General features: G+C 34.9%; 1 protein-coding gene across 8 annotated transcripts in view; it reads right to left on the minus strand.

Annotated features, from left to right (window-relative positions):
- Nucleotides 1-24,233, minus strand: part of SNTG1 (syntrophin gamma 1) — a 367,033-nt gene that overhangs the window by 121,493 nt on the left and 221,307 nt on the right. For 4 of the 8 annotated variants that reach the window (XM_054817565.1, XM_054817564.1, XM_054817567.1 and 1 more), the window contains exons 6-8: nucleotides 22,202-22,245; nucleotides 22,053-22,094; nucleotides 210-312 (exon numbers count right to left, since the gene is read on the minus strand). In XM_054817565.1, coding sequence (XP_054673540.1) covers nucleotides 210-312; nucleotides 22,053-22,094; nucleotides 22,202-22,245 — 189 coding nt within the window. Of the gene's footprint in view, nucleotides 1-209; nucleotides 313-15,044; nucleotides 15,181-22,052; nucleotides 22,095-22,201; nucleotides 22,246-24,233 lie in introns of those variants that run through there. The other 4 variants (XM_054817568.1, XM_054817572.1, XM_054817571.1 and 1 more) reach the window with 4 other exon arrangements.

A 24,233-nucleotide genomic window follows, 5' to 3' on the forward strand; every position in this document is an offset into this window, starting at 1 on the left:
AGTGATCTGTTTTTCAATGAAAGATAGCCATTTTTTGCTTGAGGTGAATGTTATTACAAGACCTGGCAATATGAGCAGCTCACATTTAGGCAGCAATGCTGACCGAAAAAGCTGCTGTCAATCACCCTCACTGCACAGTAGGTTCGGAAGCTGCAAGCATTCATGAGCATTGAATTGATTTTCCTTTTGGACAAGTAATAAAGGCTTACATGCGCAATCTTCATTCAGCGGTAGTTTGAGAAAAGCAGGTGCTCTTTTCAGAAAGGACACAGTTAGGGTCACTTCTTCCCCTGCATTGCGAAGGACCTGAACCTGGAAGAGAAATACAGACAGAACACCTTGAAATAAATGTATGACCAAAAGACATCAGCAAATGTAAGCAATGTCACACATCTTTCACATACCAGAACATAACTGCTCAGCAATGACATTTTTTTTAAAAGAAAGCAAGATGTAAAGCTTGCTATATGCTTGCCCGTTGTTTTTCTAGGCACATGTATACCTGGGTGGGGCACTGGCCTCCACTGGCTTTGCATTGTGCTATTGCACAACTTGCTCCCTGGCACTTCAGCTGTGCACCCCCCTTTCAGATCTGGCATCATCCACACCAGTGTGTATGTATTAAAAAAAAAAAAGGTTGTTTGTTTTGTTTTTTTTCCCCTGAGGTTGTCTTGTAAATCTCCAACCAAAACAATAGCAGTAGTTGCCACAGATGTGCCATAATCCTATGAGTAAGTCTTTCCAATAGAGTTAAATTTAGCCAAAGCACTCCAGCGTGGATGAGAGACCTAATCTTCCTTAGAGTCACAGAGGAAAAGTACCTATTTTAAGCCTTAAATCTTAGATAAGCACAAGCTTGAGTTTTGCCAAAGGGCAGCTTGTAATTCGGGCACAGGAATGGGTAAATCACCTATCCACCTGTGAATGCTTTTAGCCTTCCTGTACTCTCCCACAATTTCTCCTGCGGCTCTTGTTCATGCCTTTAGCTTTTGTGTAGTATGGCTGATAGACACCTCAAGATACACAGCAGAGAAAGGGAATTCAGGCACCTCCCCAGAGTGGCACAAAGGAGGCACAAAAGCAAGTAAGCAAAATGCTGTACTTAACAGTGGAGCAATAACATTTGAATCGGTTTATAACATGAGAGCCAAGAAGCATCAGTTCACACAACTCTGTTTCAGAGAACAACCATTTCCTGTTCTTCTGGCTCTATAACTTCAAAATTCTTCAAGGGTTGATTTAATTTGGGCTTCTGAAGACAGAAGATTGCACTATGCCTCTATCTGAGTGACCGCACTCACACAGAGCAGAGAGCAAGCTGGCTGGGAGCAGTGTTCGGAGAGCTGCTACACAGTGACATATTAAACAAACATTTTAAACTAGCATATATCTGCTCCCTTTCTGCTGGGTTTTCACGATAGCTGGATAACACAGAGATAACCCTTCTATTATGATGATGCTTGTGAGAAAGCCTTGTAAACAATTTATGGAGGATTGCTATTCTTTAATCTATGCCTATCAACAATCTATCCTACAGATTTAGTTACACGCATGTATATAACTATATGGAGGGATGCTTTTCACTGCAATATATTAAGTTAACTTAAAGCAATTCTTCAAGAAAAAATGCCCACTTTGCCTTTAAACACAATACTTCCTACTCCACACTGGTTGCTACAGAGGAGTAACAATACGATGACAGAATATTTGATTTCGTATCTGAAATCTACTCTGAAATTTTAAGCTCTTTATTGTTTAAAATAGCACAGTGGTTGTCAAGGCAGAATTTGCAGTGTAGTGTGTATTTATATGTATGCATGCAATACATACATCACACACATCACAGCAAATTTCATCAACTTAAACTGCATGCCAAAAACTTCATCTGTAACATGAGCCTCTTCAATGAGCACTTCCCAGTTCTGATATGTTTTATACCTTAGAATTCATAAGCAGCACTTATTTCATAGAAAGAAGATGACTTGTAATCTGTGGAACAGCAGGTCAAGACTCCGAAGTCCTGACTTCCATCAGAGAAACCATACTGTATCTTCAGCCTTCATAGAAAATTCATCCTTCTCCTCCCTTATGTAGCAGTCACACAGTTCAGAATAGTCATAGCCAAAGCAGAAACTTGCAGGCATGTATTCTCTATTGAAAGGACAGATGTGGATAGACAGCTACCCTCTGCCTTTTAAAAAATACTTCTTTTTACTCAGGAATAGGGAAGAAATAAGTGGAGAAATTACAGCATTACAAACTTTAATTTATAAAGTCACCTTTGAAGATACCTAAGAATAAGTAGATATCATTTGTGAAAGAAGCTGAGACAGTAAACTCTGCCCTTGAATCTTTCTTCTTCCAAGAGTAAAACAAGCCATGAGTCTACATGATTTAAATTGATAATATATTGTTCTGTAAAGGCTAGAAGTTGCCATAAGTAGTCTACTGTGACCTTCCTCTATAACCTCGCTCTCTCTCTCTTTCTCTCTCTCAAGCCTCTTTATCTTATAGAATGAAGAATTTAAGCTGGTACACAGTTTAGTTGAAATCAGCAGTACTTATTTCACTGAAGCGTATTTTGGAGTGTATGAAGCATATAATACAGAAAGTGACTAGATTTTGACATGCAGAATAAAGACTGAAGAGAGATAAAAGGTTAGAAAAAGAAAACTACTAGGTAATGATTACAACAAAGAAGAGACGAGCTATCGATCCCATTTCACTTACTTTCTAGTCATTACAAAACCATTCTGAGAAATAAGGTTAGCTGAAGAAAACGGGATTTTTAATTAAATTTATTGTCTTTTTGTAGCTTTCAGTTGAAAGCTTTACTGTTATTTTACAATTTTTTGTCTTTATTTTACATAAGTAATGAGCAATTACTGAACTGTTTTAAATCAAGTATGCCTTATAGGATTGATTTTCTTTGTGTCCTCATTCAGGGTGTACACCATCCCATACTGCCGTTCCTCCATGCAGAAGGAGAATGAGGTACAACAGGAAACCTACTCTTACTGAGGAATGTTTTCAGTGGTATACCAGAACACGTCATGTTCATGAATGGAAAATTAATTGATAACGTCTATAAAAAAAGATAACAGCCAGAATAATGTGCCTAATTGTTATGGAGAGTTATGTCTATGGAAGAAAATACTTGAAAACACAAGTAAAAGAGTTTGTCTGGAAGATACAATACAGTACGAATTTCTAGAGTTTTACAGACATGAGTGGAATTCTACCAATAGTGAGAGATACTGGCATATTAATCACTTCTCTCTTCCTCATTGCCTAACATCAGTTTAGCTCAAAACTTTATAGAGCTATTTTGGTAAAGAGAGGACTGTGTGAATCTAAATGTATTGCTTGTTCACGCTTGTAAAATGTACATTCATGAAAAATGAATGTATCTGCACAAGTATATCCGTGTGGACCTGAAGAATTGGTAGCATATTATTCCACTAACAAAGCAGCAATGAGCTTTTACCACTTAAGTCAATTAATGAACATACTGAAGAAACCAGTTGTCAATTATTATATAATTTTTAGATAAAGAAATAGATAGATATCTGCTCAGCCATTGTGCTCTCTTACTTAGAAGGAAGCTCCCTCACATTTATTGTGTATAGATTGCCAATACCTTGTCAATCAAGCGCTATCACTGACAACGTATGTGTTGGCTATTTCTGGCAGTGATAATTCAAGAAATATTTCAAGGTTACTTTCAAATATAAGAGGGAAGTAGACTATCTAAATCCTTTATACATCTTTTTCAGAGTTATAGTATATTTTCTGATTTACAAGGAAACCTTAAAGCTAGGTTGATGAGAGTAACTCACTCCAGACTTTTTTTGCCAGCATCATTACATATTGTATGCATGATAAAAATTACTGAAGACAAAAAAAGCTAACGACTATTTTCTGCTTCCTGCAAACAATGAAGCTCTCTTAAGAATTTGCAGTCATTTAGAAGACTTTCAGGATTTTTGTCATTTTGCAATGTCTACTTCCATATTTTGATATGTTAAAGTCCTTAAATTCCTGATACATTAGTCCACAAAATAGAAAAAAGTGGGTTTTGCTTTGGATTTTTTCCAGCATTCAAGACTGAGGTGTATTTTAAACAGCAAAAATAGAGAACTGTGGAGATCTTATTTCACTGAAGGTTAAACAGTGTCATTAATGTAGTAACACATTTTTTCAGTAGATTAAAAAAACAACAACAGGTCACTGGAAAAAGTATGTTACTTTTATTCCACCCCCATTTCTTATTCTACAGAACTGTGTCTCAACCGTCCCAAAATAATTTTTACTAGGGATACTGCATACAATTGCTGATTGATCACTGATTTCCATGATGATCCCATTCCCTCGCAAAAATATTCCAGCATTGGGTAGAATACAACTAACATGTAACGTCTTGTTAAAATTAGCTGTTTACTTGATGAATGACTAGTCCACAATTAATTGCTTTCTTTTAAAATAAAAAGTGGCTATTTTAATTAACAATGCTCCTCTAATAACTCTACAATCAAATTACGAAAGACAATGTCGGCCACAAATAACATTTCTTATGAGTCCTGGAATAGAATTAGAGCCTTATCCCCATTGTGTATAAATGGTAAAAGGATTTTCAATATTAATGAAAAGTAGCTGTATAAGTAAGAGATTTTCAGTTCATTATTACTAATAGAAAAGGCATTTCTAAATTTACATGAAATAAAAATATTTAAAACATTTACCCTGGTATGTGAAAAGATACAAATGAACCCAATTTCTAAAAAGTGAAAAAGAAACATATTTTTGCAAGGAACACTAATTTTGAATAAATATGGAAACATTATTTCAAAAAAATTCAAAACAAGAATGCAGTAACTTCCTAAGATTTTTTTACCATGAAGAGTTTTGTGAAGGTGAGATAAATTCATAGTGCTAAATGCATGGAATATTTTCCTGACAAAAATTTAATTGAGTAGTAAACCTAACATTTGCAAAGTTTAACAAGATTATATCTCCCTACCATAAACTGTGGAACAACGCCCTTTGGAAGAGATCTGTATGTCTATGCATGTCACCTGACAATTTCTAAAGCACTGCATCCCAGATTGCAGAAAAAGCATGACCAGGCACCATTAAACAGATTTACTCATTCTCTGTATCATTAAAAGGTAAGATTCTGTTTTATTTCCAGAGGCTGTACTGACTATTCAAGATGTATGGGGTTTTTTATAAAGCCCTAAATTTTTAATATTTTCAAGATCTTCTACAAAGCCCTAGATTTCAGGCATATTAATTCACCTATCTTAGGTTTTTATTTTAATAGTTAAATATGAATAGTAGTAACACTTAATGTGTTGATACAGATGTTGTATGGATTAAATAGTGAAAAGTTATTTAGTATTGCTGTTGCTACTTGATGTAGTTTTATTTTTTCTATTTCATTTATAGCTATTGATTTGTTGGTGTTCAGTGTCTAATGAAGTCATCCCTGTAAGAGGAAGAAGCTATGACACAGAAAAGTCTTAACATTTCTTCATCAACATTATGACTATATATTAAATTCCTACTGCTGCTTGAGAAATCATATATATATTTAATGTAGAATGAGTTGATGTGAAAAGAACTACACAAACAGAAACATTAAATACTGTCAATAAACTTTCTTATGCAACTTATAAGCTTACTACCAGTGGGATCAAGAATTAATTTGCTTCTACCAGAAATAGCCCTATATAAAGTTAGGATATTGATGAGTGAAGTGAGACAGGCAAAAATAACAGTTGTGCTTGTCTGAACCAGTAGCTGTGTGAAATAGTGAAATTAGAAGAGTCAGTATTTCTGGAGCGTCAGTGTCTATATTTCCATGAAATTACTGTAATGACTGCAAGGGGGCCATTTGAAGAAGTGAATTTTACAGTGATGTGTGATATTGCTGAATAAAATCTCTACATAATAATAACAGTAGTCTGAATTTTTAATAATGTCTACAATGATACTGCCTTTTAATTTTATAAAACCTTTTAAAGTCCCAGTTCAAGAAAACATTTGACCATATGCTGAAGTCTCTCTCAATATATTCAGGAAAGCACTGAAGCATGAAGTCTCTCAAACTTTATTAAGTATTCTTTCCTGAATAAGACTGTAAATCCTTTCTTAAATTACCAGTGAAATTTACCCACCAATGAAGTGGTAAAGATTTAAAACAGAAGACTTATAGTCCCTAAGATCTGTGTTCTCCTGAACTGGAGCAAATTCCATTCTTCAGTGAGCTTTAAAGGAAAATTCAGTTCTTTGATGCATACCTTGAATTATAAACATCTAGGAAAGGAAAAAAAAAAAAAAAGAGGAAAAGAAAACGACACATTCCTAGCCCCTGTGCAGAGCTACACAAGGCACTAGTTCAAATCTATTAGCAGATACCACATCATGCATGCTGGTACAATCACATAAAGGCCTGCAGCTAAAAGGCTCAATGCATGCACGCAACTGTATTGAATTATGTTTATTTAAAAAATCAACTCTTTTGTTCAGTAAAAGCCATGTAGCTAGTACAGAATATTTGCATTAAAAACACATCAACATATGAGTTCTTAATTCCTATGATCTAATATTTATCACAGTATTTGCCAACAATGAAAGTTAATGTTAATCAACAAATGTAATAGTAAAAACTATCAAAGCTTTTTTTTTTTTTTTTTTTCCTTCAGAAAATTTCTCTTACTGATATATGGAGCAAACTAGAATACCATTTTATAACAGCAGTTCCAACTCAGGTTGCACAACTCAAAGTATACTTCCGACCATAGTTTGACACTAGTTGTAGGTTTTAATTTTTTTGCTGTCTGGTTCCAGACCCTGTGTTAGATATTTAGATATGAACCCAAATGGGCTACACACTCGTCCTGGGAGCTTACTGAAGCAAGGCAAAAGGAAATGCAGGGCAGAATGGTGCACATGCCGAGGATGCAGGAAGACGTGCCCTTCTGTTCAGAACCCTCTTCTGCAGGTATCTTGCTACTGGCACTGTTTTACAAAAGTGCAGGGGGATGCAGTAAGATTAGTAGTTACAGCAAAGATACTCTACTGAGCCTACCCCTAAGTAATTATTCTGAAAAGTGGCAGATAAAGGTTTATGGCTTCTTGAGATGACACAGGAATTGAATCAAGGTATCACTTACTCAGTGAATGCTCCAGCTACTAAGACACTATACAAAAGATCATTTCATACCCTGAGATTCAGGTCCCATCAGACTAACCACTTAGAAACAAAATTATTCTTGATTCCAAGTGACAGCACTCATTTAAGCTAGATCATCATGTGGTTTGTCATATGGACAGTGTCATACCAGTCATCTTATAGCTATACTCAGGTTTCGTTCATTGATCCTTGCCCTGCCTGTCTTCACGTTTTCACACGCTCATGGGCTTTAGACACAGAGGCATCAGAACATGCAACCTCAAGACTCCTGTGTAAAGCATTAGTAAATAAATAAGTGATCCACCTTTAAAAATAGATATACTTAATCATGTTTGAAGCCTACATGCAAAGTAGGCCATTTATATTAGCTGACATTGAGACATCTACAGTTTCCTTCATAGAAAATGACTAAAATAATCAGATGTAAGCAACATGAATAAGTGTAATGAGGAGGTAGGAGAAAGAGATTAATTTCACAAATAATTTATTAGAAATATAATTAACCCTCACCAAAAAAAATGTCAGGCAATAGAGGACCAAATATAGGTCACACAGAGGACACAGCCATTTCTTTCTTCAATGCAGTTCCAAGGTACAAAGAGAATATTGTCGCTTCAGTGATATATTTACAATCAAGTTGGAAAAAAGAATCTGTTTTTAAACTTTTGAGTCTAACACTTGTGGAGTGGAGTACTTACAAGTTTGTCTAAAAGATCTGATGACAGCTTTCTGGAAACCTTTAAACTTTCTTATGCTCCATAACCAGCACAAATGTGTTTAGTAATCTTTCAATCAGAATAGCAATAGACGGCAAGTAATGTTTAGTAATCTTTCAATCAGAATAGCAATAGAGTGCAATTAATGCTTAGTTGTATGTTTATCCTTTCAACAGTAATATAGGAGTACCTCAGCAAAATATAACAATGCAAAAACCTGAAGGAAAAAAAAAAAAGTCTGCCAGGAAAAGTCTGCAGCATTTTCCTGTTCTTTCATTAATCTTAGCATCATTAAAAAATATCACCCATAAAAAATATTGCTATAAGTGCTTAATTTGCATTCTTAGGTCATGTACCCTAATTTTGAATTCTTTTTCACTAAAGACTGCACTTACTGGTCATCACAGTTCATGTTAAATCATTAGAAGGCCATTACTCCAATACAGAAACTATGAAAAGCAAGGAATTAGAACTTGATAAAATTTTAAGTCTATCAAAACTGGGAACACCATACCCTGGAGTCCCTGACCATAGGTCACAGGGGACATCATAGGTCCCTGAACTGAAACATTTTATACCATATTCTGAAAAATGAAAAATATTAATTCCCTATATAGATTTCAACTCTAATACATTATTTACTGTGATCTATCAGTATATTCTTTGAGTCATCCCAGGTGAGCTTCAGACTGTTGATTCTAATGAAAATGTTGATTCTAATTCCAGATGATGGGTCTTGTTAATGTTTCCCAACTTCTATTCCACGGACTACTATTGGTCTGGGACTGTGGTCCATAGAAGAAATAAGTACACAAAGATGCATTTCTGTGGTGGTTTAACCTTGGCTGGATGCCAGGTGTCCGCCAAGCTGCTCTATCACTCCCCTCTCAGTAGGATAGGAAGGGGAGAAAAATAAGATGGAAAAAACTACCCCAAACTCATGGGTCAAGGTAAAGGCAGTTAAATACAGCAAAGCAAAAGGCCGTGCATCGAAGCAAAGCAAAACCAAAAGATTTATTCTCTACTTCCCATCAGCAGGTGATGTCCAGCCACTTCCCAGGAAGCAGGGCTTCAGTGCGCTTAGTGGTTGCTCCAGAAGACAAATGTCAAAAAAAACGAATGCCCCCAGTTCCTCCCCCTGTCTCTCAGCTTCTTATTGCTGAGCATGATGTTGTATGGTATGGAACAACCCTTTGGTCAGTTGGGGTCAGCTGTCCCGGCTGTGTCCCCTCCCAAGATCTTGCCCAGGCCCCGCGTGCTGCTGAGGGGGAATGTTGGAGAGAGACAGCCTGGGTGCTGTGCCAGCACTGCTCAGCAGCAGCCACAACACCGGGGTGTTACCAACTCCTGGCTGGTACCGATACACAGCACAGCTCTGTGAGGGCTGCTCTGGGGAGAATTAACTCCGTCCCAGCCAGACCCAATACAATTTATTAGCCATTCAGCTCTACCTGATATGCAGTTACTCATCACAAGAAAATACCTATGAAAACACAAAAAAAATCCAAAGAACCAGAAGACTCCAACCCAAACTCTTTCCAAGTTTCATGAGCTTTTTCAGTGTAGTGAGTACATGCCAGAGTTCAGAATTGTCTATCTTTGTTTTCACATTGCCTTCCCCATGTATGACTCTACTTCTCTAGGATTACTCAGCTACACTAAACAATCTGTGTCTTAAGAAGTCCTCTACTTTAAACTCTCACATTTTGTTCTACATTTTGAATGTTATTACATATTCAGCTCCTACTATCTTTCTGAGCTATGAACACATATTTTTGTAATTATATATTGCTCATATATATATATATATGAGTTCCAAAACAACTCACTAAGAGGAACAAGGCAAATCCCTTAATAATACTGAAAATGTTAGAAATACCAGTAGAACTGTTCCTAGTGTGGTTGAAACTAAAGAGCATTTATTCCACATTTTTTTTAAAGATATGAAATAGGAAACTTGAATTATTTTGGACAACTCAAAACTTGAAGATAGTTTTCTAATTGTAAATTACAACTCTATGAGACTGATAAAATCACCATTATGTATTTAGGTAAACTACTCAACCTCACCATCAGTCAAACATTAGAAATTCATAAATCTAATTCTGGTTTCAACTAGTTGTATTAACATGTATATTTCATCTTCTACCAATACCACACACTTTCATTACAATTGTATTTATTTGGGTAAATCTCTCATTGGTATCAATGGCTCAAAAATCTACACAGGAACCAGATTTTGTCGGGGATCAATTTCCTTGACCCTGTCCAAATCAAATATTGACCAAAGTCACTTTGGGTGAAATGCGTGATCCTCTTAATAAAGAAAACAAAACTCCTACTGAAATGGAAGAAGCATTTATACCACTGTTATAATAGCATCTACTGATTTCTACACAGCTTTGCCAAAAGGTTGCACAGCATCCTGTGTGCACTGGTGTGTACAGTCAGATGAACAATAGCCTATCCCATCAGTCTACAGAGGATTTCTTATTTAAGACAGAAGGTTTTTGGACTTCATAATAATCAGAAACCAACTGTGACAGTAGGCTATGCTGAGATTGTGTTGTGGTTTTTTTTCCTTTCAGCTACAAGTTATGGAGGATATTCAAAAAAAGCTGTCCACACCTGTAGAACATTAACCAACCCTCACAGCCTTTGCACATCTACCTTCAAGGATCCATGACATGAAAATTCAAAATTTATTTTTTTCTTTTAAGGAAAATCTAGGCCAGATCTAATGCACAGATAATATGTAGAAATTCATCCTACACATCATATCTGCACAACATTCTTGTGAAATATCTTTATTACTCATGCAAATAGTACCATTTTAGTGGGTTTTAGTCAAATATAATATCAAACAGTAAGTATGAGCCAGAACCATAATTTACTAATTCTCTGTAGGCTACCAACCAATTCTTGGTATTGCTATTCACTAACAAGAATTTCAGATAGCAAAAGATGGATAAAACCATCTTTAAATGAAAGCAGAGAAATTTACTAAGAGACATTCTCTTGGACTGAAAAAAGAAGATTATTTAGGGTATAGTATACTATAATATACACCGTACTAAATATTCCATCACAGATTTCCCTGACACATCTTTACGCAAGTTTTTGATTACCATCCCGTAATCTGCAAAAAGACAGGTTATACTCGAACACTTTCTGGTAATAAGAGCTGCCACAAAAACACTCAGTGTTGAATATAGGCCAGAGCTTCAGTCATGAAATTACTAACAAACTAAATGTGAAAACCAACACAACAGGTAATAATATCAGTATCTCTTATAGAGAATAATAATATTTTGCTTGTGGTCTGCAGGTATTATGGCATACAGGGCATGATAATGCATTCACTATTCTAGAAATACAGTAAGTATAGTGTATGAGCTATCCAACAGTGTATGAGAACACAGTAGATTCCAGCAGATAATCATAAACTGAATGGAAGAAAAATGTTGTGTATGGCCTCTCAAAACCAATAGCCATATTTCAGCAACTAGCCAGGAAAACCTTAGAAGAATGACTCAGTTACTTAGGAGTCTCCATCCCCTATACAAAAGTCGCACAAAATATTCATAATAAAATATGAATAAAAAAGAATAGACATTATTCATGTTACATGAAGAAAAACCAAATAATATCAGATATATTTACAGAATAAACCAAATTGTTCTATATTTATCTGCATGATTCCTACAGTACCCAGCTACAATCGGAATAAAGATCACCAGAAATCCTTTTATGAATGGAGACATATTTTTCTTTTGCTAGAAGACATTATGCTAAAGCCAAAAAGCCTCAGATAGAAGTTTTTGCTTTTTCAACAACTTTTTTAAAAAAAAGTAAGAGTAAAAACCAAAATGAAGTTGAAAGTGGATTTTTTTTTTTTTTTTTTTTCTAGTAAGCTGTAGCAGAAACTGGACAATAACTTGGAATTAAGGTCTCCAAATTTTGCAGGTAATATGTGCTCCTGAGCAAGAGGAAATAATTCCAATCCAAGTGTTCATTTTAAAGGATTTGGAGTTCGTTCTTTTCACAGTTGATCATACTGCACTTTTTTTTTCATTATAGCAATGAACTTGAAGGGTCTGAGTTTTCTAGCTCTGATTATTAACAAAACAATGAAGCTGCTTGCTTATCTATTAAATATATAAGAATCTCCTGCTCCTTCAGTCGAACTATTCCCTCACTTCAAATTTACCAGAATAAGCGCTCTCACAGTTGAGTTCTGTATGAAATTTCTAACAAATTTACTATATAGTAAAGTTTTTATGTGTGCAATTTGTGAAAAGATCATTAGTAATATTCAAAATGCCTACACATTACTAAACTACATAACATCACCTATTGTTCCTGTTCCTAATGCTTGGAGAGTGAAAGTCATCAAGTTGACACAGCATTTTGAAGTACATTCTTAATTTTTTAAATCTTTTATGAACAGCGATAGGTCTAAGATTGTTGAAAACATGGCTTGAATATTTTGTCTGAGCCCCAGTTCTGGGGGAAAAAAGAAAGATCAGTCCCAGAAAAAGAGTTTGCTAACACTAATCTTATTGCAAGGCTGGGGTCAAACACACAGCTAGTGGCAAATTTCACATTTACATATTCAATATAAAATGTGCTGTTGGAAAATATGACCTTAACATTTACTTTTCATGAACAGTCACACTAATCAAGCACCAGCATATAAACGCTCATGAAAAATGAATACAAAATGGCCTTAAAGAGTTTGAAATCAAATTTTAATTCTAAATTTGAATAAATATTAATGTACAAGCCTACTCCTATTTGTTCAGTTCTAAATGCTATCAACTTCACAATGACATGAAGAATAATTCTTGGACAAATTTGTATTTGAAGTAATGTTTTATATCAATATATGCAGTTAACTCTGCTAAGCTTCTCGGCAGCTCAGGATCTAATGTCTGAGAAAGATATTTTAGTACTTCAGGGACTGTGCTCAGTGGTCAAACTTTTCAGCTGAGAAAACACATAAGAACATACTTTCATGTTATTTAATGCAATGACAGTCTTTCTGCTCCAGAATAATTGTACTGCATCTAGCTGAAGTTGAGAAAATGACTTTGTTCTTCATAAATATTTGTAAAAAAGGAAGTCCCAAATTTAGTAAAATACTTAAATTCATACTTTTAGGCAAATACATACATATTTTTCTGGACTGGGAACCAACATAGTTATCCTCTAATATGAATAATATTACCTCAACATTTTCAAGATCATTTTCATCAGCATCTTAATTTTAAGGATCTTGGCAAAACTGAGTTTGGAGGTACTCATACTGGATATTAATTAACTGAAGGATGCTTGCAGATATTTTGGAAAGAAAAGAGATCAGCATATAATTCAAAAGAAGTAAAAAAGCTAATTTGTATTTCAGCATAATGATGAAAATGTGCTGAATTACAGGTTTAATCAGTTTATAGCATGAGGTCTTCATGACTTTCAAAGTTAAGCATAAATCTGATATATTCATCCAAAATGATCAGGCTACTTATCCCATTGCAACCCTTATTTTACCTTTTCTTATTTTCCTAATTAGGCAATAACCCCATGGAAATCCATTCTTGCCAGCAGTTAATTACCATTTGAGACTATAAAATCTTATAAAAAACAGAATTTATAGACTGTTATATAGAGTGGATGTGTTTTCTGAAGCAAAAATTGCAACATCAACAATAAAAGAAAAAAAAAGCTTTGTAAAATTCTGTTATATTGCAGATAGGTGAATATGTCAGAATATGACAAATGAATGCATAAACTACAGGCCTCACTTTTAGAAAGTCTAGGCTCCTCAAACCTTAACAACTCTATTTTTACATTTTTCTCTTTGCTATCAGTTTCTACGAAAATTCAGAAAATAAGTAAAACAATGCTGATGCTACATAACTCAAAACTATCTAAGGAACATCTATACAGAAAGATGATTCAAAAAAGCACACTCCCATTTAGATAACACTTTCCTGTTGAGATATAATGATTTTGGTTTTGACATCTTCTGGGATATTAAAAGCTGTAGTCGTAGGAGTAAAAGTAAAAATTTAAATGTCTTGGTATTGCCAAATTCCAAAGCTGCCAATGTTTTAATTGGAAAAAAAAAATGTCTAACAGATTTGTTGTTGTTGCCATTGTTGTGCAGGTGATTTACTCTAAAACCTCACTTATTAGTTGATGAAAAGATGCTTTATACAGTTTGTAAAACCTTGTAATCTTTCAGGGTGAAAGAATTTTAAACAAAATATCTTATCTGTTAGAATTCATTACAGTGCTCTCACCAACATTTCTCTCTGCAATCAATGAATCAGAAACAGTACATTATGATCTGAAGTGCACATGGGATTTTGAACGTGGTTTGTATAAGATTTTTCATGTAAATATAACTGAACAAAAGATGTCAAAAACCCCTTAAGACAACTGAGATATAGTGAAGATTTTGTGAAACAAGTCTGTCTATCCATTTAATATGTAAATACATTATACTCAGAATAGTATAAGAAGGGAAGGCATTTCAGTATTTCAGGGAATCTAGAAATATCCTCAGTACTTTCTATTGCACACCAACATGTTAAAACATGGGAGGTTTTTGATGTAGAGCATTCCCTTGAACTTTCCTTTTTATGGGTCAGCATAATTAGGACCTTTGAAATATTCTGAATCACTACTGGCTTGACAAGGGCATGTGAAGTGGAATAGAGCTATGTGCATTTGCTAGACCTCATTTAAAAATATGTGTCATTATCCTAGTAACGCCGTTTCAGCCTGAGCACTATTTCCCATTTTGCTCAGTAAAGTCCCAACAGCACAGGGAGGCAACAACTCCTGCAGATCTCTGCACTAAAATCAAAAGAACAGGTAACCTTTGTAATTTTTAATGAAGAGTTTCTTCCCTCTGTAACCACACCTGCACCAAAGTTCTTCTTGTGATCTCTGAACCTCTTACTAGTGCAAGCTGTTTTAACCAGCTAACGGGAAACAGGTAGTACCAAATTGAACTTGCAGAAAGACACCAGTACTATGAGGCCAACACTAAGAAAAAAAAAATACATCTAGAAATAGGCCCAGTGCTGACAAACAGACACCAAAACACCAGTACCATACTGTACCATACTAGTGGTTGAGAAGTATGGGGTGGGCCATCTGGAAACCTCCATGTATCTGGCTGGAACAGTCCAACATTGGATACTATTGAAAAATATACAGAGTCCATTCTCCTTTCCTCTTCCTCCTCCACCGAACAAACTGTCAAAAGACAAAGACCCATTGTAGAGAAAAAAAAAAATCTAAAAATATGTACAGGTGTTAGATAACCCCTGGATAAAACCTTTATTCCTGGCATCAATCTGATATTACTATAGCCAGAACAATGACGATTCTGAAGAGTTAAATCAGGTATTGTAACTGCTGGAAAAATGTCAGAAGACTCTATGTGTGTGCACATTTACACTTCCTTGAGCACACCTCTTATTTATGACTCCTTCATGCTAGCTAAATCAGTACACATGCTCTATTTTGTCCAATGTGCTCTCTTGGGCTCAGGTCAAGCCATAAGAAATATAGAGGTTGCCTTTTAGATGTGAACATTTGCTTTCAGTCTATATACCACATGGTTGTTACCTGTTTAAAGAAAACATTGTTGTTGCCCCTCAGACCGTATTTTCTAGTCCGTGTGTGTAAGTGAAATTTTTTTTAATAGTGACCAAGGAAGATAATTTTCATGTCTATAGAAGTTTTCATTTCTCCTATATTAAATTGGAGTGATTTGTATATGTTTATTTCTTCTGCCTTTTGAAGACTTTTGATGCTCTATGCTATTCTTGTCTCACTAGGTTATTATGGAGTAGTTAGTCCAAGTAAAACAAAAAACTCAGGACACCTAGCCAAAGTGGACTATCCCTTTTCAAATACAAACCACACAGAAACAGGTTTAAAATAATGGGGACTCTGGTGGTCTATGAGAGAATCAGTCCCATTTTCTTATTTTTTTAACTATTGTACAGTGTTACATCCATGCACAGCAAAGAAAAAATGGAGTCCCTGTACCAAAGTCAAACTGAGGTATAGCTCCACAACTGGAAGATGCTGTGAAAAATGAATCTTTCAAAAAGTCTTCTGGAGGGTAAAACACACACACATACAATCATGAAAATACATCTATTTGCTTCCTAAGGAAGCAAAGAAGCCCAGTTTTTTACAGTAAAATATCAGTGTAAACAAGGCCACAAATAAAGCAGGTCTCATGGTACACACTTTTAATCTGCTGCTCAATTGTCTCTTTTCTTTGCAGCTCAGGCTTTCTGCATTAATAGAGCTGCATGACAAAGGAAGAACCAATGGCAGTTATTTGAAGGATGTTGCACCATAACTGGTGATTAAATCGGTCGCTCTATCCCACTAAATGCTAATGGATTTTTGCTTTGAGGACTGTAGCTATGTAATAAGGAAATAACGATATTAATCACATAGACTTGGTATTAGTCATGCCGGCATATTCTACTCCTGTCTATTAAAATTTGGTAGTACTGATGATTAGTTTTAAAAGATGAAATCTTAATAAAATGACTAATATATCTACAGGTATCTTTAGAAAAAGAAATTAAAATATAAATTAGGAAGACAAGAAACACAGTAACATATTACAAAAGTCTAACATCATACTGCTTGAATAAATTCAAGCCTTTACTGAGTTTGGCACAAAATTTAATTATTTAAACACTAAAAAAACATAGCTAAATCCAGAATAGGAAAGCAGCTGAACACATGTTAAGAAGACTGTGCAAGGATGTATCCTAATCTGAGGAATTTCCACCACACAGAAAAAAACAGTAAACTATTTACACCTGCTAGTTTCTTTTCCACTTGATGTACACTTATTTCAAATCAAGGCTGAAATATTTGACAGATTATTATTAGCTCCAAATTTCATGAACAATAAGGACATTGTAAATACATTGTAAGAGATGTTTTCATTAATTACACCAGGGTAGCTAAGGTGATGTTAGCACATTTTTTATCACCTAAATCTCAAATAGAAAACAGCAGCAGTATAGAAAAAGTAATAACTTGGCCTCTTCTTACAAAGAAAATATTGCATTTCCAAAAAGTTTACATTTAACTTTTAAATTTAAAAGTTACAAATTGCAGATGGATTATGGTCTTCCCTGAGAAGCGCTGACTATGCAGCTTCAATATTAAAGTCACCATTCAGTCTAAAAGGGAAAGGATTAAACGGCTGTGCTATGAGTTATACAGTACAGGATCTCTGCCACATAATATGAGAAGGTGGTAATCTGTATTTGCAGGTTGCTGTTATCACTATCACCAAACAGCAAAATATTAATGTAGAGATCCTTTTCTATAGTACTTTTCTATAGTATCCTTTTCTATATTCTGAAGTACTGCATATGATTCAGTGAGCTAAACCTGGTAACAGTCTAGTTCTTTGTTTCACAATTAAGAAAACAAAGATAACATAAAAACATAATTTACCAAAAGACACATCTGCAAAGTCAAGATCGAGTGAGACTCAGATTTCCAGTCCTGTCTTACAAATACAAATACAATATGCTCATTCTTCTGCTTGAAAATATTTACAAAAAACATTACAAAAACATTTAAAAATCAGTTTGAATGAAACTACAGTTTTAAAACAAAAAAAAAACCCCAACAAAACAAACAGGTTAAGAGTTTCATCTGCTGCACGTGATTGCAGTTAAGCAATTACAATCCCTATGCTGTCAGTTTCATATAGCATACCTGACTCACGGACAGCTAGCACTGTTACAGCCCTGATAGGAGTACAGAGAAAAGGGGGAAGCAAAAGATCCAATGCGGTGCATCCCATGTCAGGTCATGCTGCTGGAAAAAGGTATCTTGGGCAAAACACAGCTGATGGCTGAACTGAAACATGGTGCTACATATTCTAGCTAGCTCTACATAAAATCCACCAAAGTCTAACTACCTATGCTGTCTTGATACCCACCTACCTCTACATAAGCTTTTCCTCTTGCTTTTCAAGGAATGCACGAATGCCATGTTAACTGGCACATACAAACTATCATTGTTCATTAGAAACATTCCCTGAACTTTCCCTAAATATAAGAAATAAGAAATTACTTCATATCCATATTAATTTCATTCTATTTTTATTTCCTAAGTGAAAAACAGATGCGAAGATCCAAGGAAACCCCAGTGATATGTAACCATAGTTGTTGATGCTACCTGAGATGCTTTATTCACAACGTTAAGAACAGAGACATAATCTTAAACATATCAGTGTTCATTTGACTGACATTCTTCCTTCTCCACGGGCCCCAGATGCTTTGGTGCACTATAACCCTGGAAACAGTAAGAGCAGTAGATCCAACACAAGATTTTTGGCAGTATGCAACTGAGTTGACTCATACTCTCCTACTCCAAGACACTCAACAGTAGTTCAAGGTAAGGAGCTCATGGCAGGGCCTCTCATTCTCTCCCAAAATTTTGTCCATTGTTAGTGGTATAGTGGCTAGACCCAGAAACACCAAAACTGTCCACATGTGCTACACGAACAGCATTACATTGGTGACTGCCTATCTATCTTTAAGTTTGGACAATAAATGGAAGTAAGGGCTACAAATGCATTAGTTTACAAACTGCAAATACATAGTTTCCAGCCTTATGAATAATCATATCCAGGGTGAGACTAGGCATGTGGATTGACAAGTTATGCATTTTTGGACCATAATAATTAGACACAAGCCTAAATTCATAGGTCCGTCTATGCATAATCTTAATTTCAGCCTTGAAAAAGTCTTGTTGTAAAATGTAAAGGAGAGTCTACTGGAAGAGGAATAGTTAATAAATCCAGAGCAGAAAGAGCGCAAAGTCATGTAAATTAACAGATATAATGGACTGTCCTTACCTCTACATTCAAGTTCATACTGCATTTTTGGAGTAAAATTGCCAGTATGATGCTGAGAGATATTTTTTAAGAGAATTACTAGATTTTTTTTTTCCCTCAACCTCCTCCAATGGTGATATTTCATTACAGAGAGCATGTATTTATTTTACCATAGGAGAGCACTAAGACCGAAGCAATGTTATTCTGTACTCAGATGGGAGTCTTTACAACCCAAGACAAACAACAAGCTGACGTTCAGCCTTTGATAGAAACTTATGATGTACTTTCATGATATGAATAATATTCTCACCTTCTACAAGCAGAAAACTAAGCTCAAAATTAAGGGATTCACCTAAAGCTAAAAATAAAAATTAAAAAAAAAACCAAAAGCAGAAAGGAACTGTGTAGACGCCTCTAGTAAGGTACTCTAAGAACTGACTAAACCTTCCTATCCAGCCTCATAAGAGTCTTATCTATCTACCTACCTACCTACCTACCTACCTGTTTGTCAGATTCAGGCTTCAGCTTATAGTGTATTTCTTGGGTAACAGGATCTGTGCATCACTGAATACTGTATCACGTGATCTAATAACTAATGGAAATCAATAAAGACAACAGAGGAGTGCCCACTAAGTTCACTATATATTGAGGAAAGATTCTGCCTACTATGAAAGATGGCACTAATTTAATAAAACTACTTAATTTTGAAATTCAAATAATTTTATATGCATAGTATAGTTATCAGTAAAGCACGGTGAAATACCAGGGCCAGCTAATCATCAATGTGGTACAATAAGCTGCAGTTATTATGCCACAGGTCTTTTCAATGCAGAGCTATGAAGATATGACATATGCTTAAAATGTTTCTGCGAGAAGCAAGAAGTTTTGGATCTAGAAAAAGAATGAACACTCATAGGATGCACGGTGCAGATATAGGTCTGAATTTTCTGTGGACATCTTCAGCTTTACACACTGAAAAAAATTCCACTCTGGTTTACAATGAATATTTTCTAAGACATTAAGACAACCCAAAACACTAACACATTCTCACATAATATGATACCTGCTAAGTCCTAATTAGTTACAGAAAAAAATCAGAAAGAAACGGAGCTCTGAGCTCATGTACCTTGCATAGCCATTTGAAAAGTACCTACATGCAATGAGGATTGAAAATTTTCCACCATTTTTCGGCTCCCTGCTGTGAACAACTATGCTCCACATACTTCCTATTTTCTCTATTACCTTGAGATTAGAGCTACACAGATCCTGTATTTGATAAAGACCCTGCAAGAGACAAGTGCTAGAACAACTCAAACTGCAAAGGGTATGCTGCAGACAAAATCCCACCTATAACTCCTGCTGGCAGACCAATTGATGTACTTGTCCTTTACTCAGGACTATGCCTAAAATCACAGATTAATGCACAATGCATAACCATATCTATCATCACTATAGCAGGCTTTACAATAAATTTACTCCACAAATATACAATGTATGATAGCGAATGTTTCTGGAAAAAATAGATCAGAGTTCATTTACTTTGATTTTTATTTTATTTTTATAACTCCTCTGCATATTTTAATTTATAAAATGTGATATGGACAGTTTATCTTATTTAAATATTGCTCAGTATGTACTATTAATTTTTAAGAATTATTCTTAGTTAGAATAAAGATTTAATTTAAATAAATAAAGATGTAAATTTAAAATTTTTCTGCTTCTTAAAACTCCTACAACACTTGCACATACACAAATGCACATTCAAAACTGGTAAGATACCCTTTTTTTTTTAATTCAGATAGGATTATCTATAAGGAGTTTGAGACACAGGTTATGTTGGACAAACAAGGTATAACCCAAAATTTAACATGATGACATTTGCTACTCTATGTCAATCTGTATATTTTGGCTTTTCCCAAACCTCTTTTTTTCCATGAAATTGTTTAAACCTGATCATAAATTTAGCCAACAGATTTATGTATAATTGTAGTGGTTAAGAGATTGTCGCATAAAAAAAAAAAAAAAATCTGGTGTTCTTACCAGTTTTAGCATCTTGAAATTCCAATAGCCTATTTAAATCCCATTGAGAGATCTGATCTACTATATTCATGTATATTAAACCAAACAACATATTTAACCAAACACTGTTGCACAGCCAAAGATTAAAAGTGCTCTAAATATGACAGAAGGTGGTATGACGAAGGCTCTGAAGAATGAAGCATGATTTGCAGCATAAATTTCCAACACAAAACCAGTGCACAAAAGCACTCTGAGAGAAGGAATAGTGCAGGGATCTAATCTTTCAGCCTGCACTATCTTGTTCATCAGAACGTCATCTTTATTAACTTGTGCTTTCTATACCTGCATGGCATACGTTCAATGACCTATCACACGATAGAATGCAGTATGAAATACAGACCGTCCTTGAATTGGCAAAAGTTTAAAAAAGTAAACTTTCAGATATAACATTGCTACATTATTTTAAAAATACAGGTAAAAAATCTATGGAACCACACAGGATTTAAAGATAATTTCTTTGGTAATCTTATTTCTGGCATTCTTAAGTAAAGGGTTTCCTACTTCTCGAAGTACTTAAAATAGTCAAAAAGTCAAATATAGCAAAAGTACAAGATACTTTTAGCAAAGTTGACTTCCAAGGGAACTGGCCTACTATAGAGCTCTAAAATACATATGGCTTCTCTAGAAGGAATCTCCTTAACACACTGTTATTTTAAACCTGTACTGGTAACAGCTTAACTGAAGGAGGAGAGCACCCTCAGAAGTAACAGCCAGAGAATGAAAGACAGAGGAATAGTTTTGTTTCAATTTTTAAATAGGATTAAACCCAACCAAACAACACATCTCCAACATAGTGCAAATTACAGCTTTTGACATTAAAATGACCTCACACAGCCAGAAAGGTGTAGCACTGCGGAAATTTGATAGCTATAAGCCAGAAGAAAAGTCAGAACATGTACAGCTACAATCCACAGAAAAAATAAATAATCATCACCTTTAATACAGAAAAGCCCGTCTGAGAACAGCAATTACAACAAACTTATGAAGAAGCGATTGCAAGAAGATCTGAGTTGCTTGCCATGCTAGAAGGTACAGACACACTTGTTTAGGAATAAAAATAATACAACTGATGCCAGCGCATTGCTATCAGCGTACACTATCATCTCAATAACTATGAAAGACAAAAAGTAGACTAAAAAACAGAAAAGCTCACCACTTCTTCATGCCTGCATTTTCTCACATTAATTCCATTAATCTGTTATTAAAAAGATAAAGAGAAGACTTACTCTACATTTCATAAGTATAGATTTCATTTCACTTTTCTAGAAAAATATAAACAAAAGTACTTGCAATTTTACTCACCTGTAGAATTGCATCTCCTATAAAGAGCAAACCTGAAAGTTCCGCTGAAAAATGAAAGCATATTTTTCACTCATTCTGTATATAACATCCTAGATTTCTTGTACATGTATTCCTATTTAACTTAATTTTTTATATAATCTTTTAAAAATTTAAACAGAACCCTAATAAAAAACCCCAACACAAAACTTCCAGATAAATGATATGGATTTTTTGTTTTTGTTTTTTAAATCCCCAAATACCAGCATATCCGTGTTACAATGAAAGAGTCTACCCGGCCCAGGTAGAAGAGTATGAAACATCTTCCCTCAGTCACTAGTACCTTTCAGGCCATTATGGTGAGGTATGGCATATTTTTCTGAACAGAAAATGACTGCAGGACTAGGTCCTGTTTGGCTGTGAGAGATCATTGCTTACAAACCCTGAGGAAAAAGCAACATGGAGACTCCAGAGCTACTTATGAAGAACAAATTTAACTTGCAAGCTTTGATAAAAGATACTTTAAATCATGCATCTTTGATAAGATCAGTGGAATATTTATGCTGAATAACACTTTACATGCTGAAGAGCCAGACAATCAATATATTGTAGAAAATCACCAGCCAAACTGAATTTGATTTTTAAAACGAACCTATAAATCACAAAATCTAATTCTACAATTGAAATTTTTAAATATTGTGTTGTGTTACAGAGCTAATGCAAATACACTTTATCAATACACAAGAAATATAACAAAGATTATTTAAGTGTCCGTAAAGAAATAAATAATCCCTAACATGAGAACTAAGGAATGTCAACAGACTATATGGGATTATTTATCTACAGTATTCCAAAACATCACAGTAGACACTGTCTAGAAAAGACTAGAATTGGACTTGATCCCAAAACTACTTATTTGCATGAGTTGTAAAACTGGAATCAATATTGACATAAATTCTGATACTCAAGTATGTGTTTGAAGGACTGGTCTTATTATCTAGATGTAACAAAGGATGCTTAAATTATTGGAGGATAAACATTCTGATTTATTACTTTTTTTCTGAAATAAATGCATGTCTCAATACTCTTTTCTAATACTTCATATATGACCGAATGTGCTAGCCTAAGTACTTTGTGTGCATCACTGGTTTTAAATATTGCATTAAATGTCACATTCTTCTTTAAAGGTCCAAAGAAAGAGCTGGAGTCAATTGGGAGGACGGCAGAAGCAAGCCTGCAGAGCTTTGAGGTAGTACAGGCTCTGGGTCAAACAGCATTTTCTGTATCAAAGATCCCTAGTACATACACATGGCACAACACTTTCTACACCGCAAGACAGTAGGCTCCTACACAAGAGATGTCCCTCAAAACTAGCTCTCTCAAAATCAGCAGTATTTTTAGTGAAAGCAGTAATGTAGATTATATCTCAGCTAGGTATTGAGGTCAGAAATAATGCAGTGAAAAAATAATGACAAAAATAAAAGAAAACAGCGTGCACTTTTATGTGCTCAGTTAAACTTAAATCTACATTTCTTATTTTTCCAGCGGTGCTTAATAGCATTTTAATAGCTAGTGTAGGTAATATACATCACATTATTATGTATTACATACTTAAATGTACACTGAAAAGAATGGAGTCACAAGTATAGCTTAAGTTTAAACTTCCTGCCTTGCTTAGGGGCTCATTCCATGCTACCCTATAGCCTGCCTACACGCAACTTTCACATCTACCTTTCAGAGTTGGCTTTCAGTTCTCAATACGCTGATTCCTCTGTACCTTTCTTTATCTGTGTGGGTGAATAGGAGATTTTTTTATGCTGTCACATTTTAATTGTGCAGAAGCAGCATCCTAGAACTATGGCATTACAGATGGAGGGAAATGCTTCCAAGTTTATGTTTCTGACCTTACACAAATGTACACAAATATACACAGAGATATTAAATGCACTGTACTGCTATTGATTCACAGCCTTCATCTCTCATCATTGCGCACTTCATGAGCTGTTTAACCATTATCCATCTTCCTAGCACATATTATATCATTCCAGTTATTTCG

This window comes from Grus americana, chromosome 2, assembly GCF_028858705.1.
Source record: "Grus americana isolate bGruAme1 chromosome 2, bGruAme1.mat, whole genome shotgun sequence".
NCBI lineage: Eukaryota > Metazoa > Chordata > Aves > Gruiformes > Gruidae > Grus > Grus americana.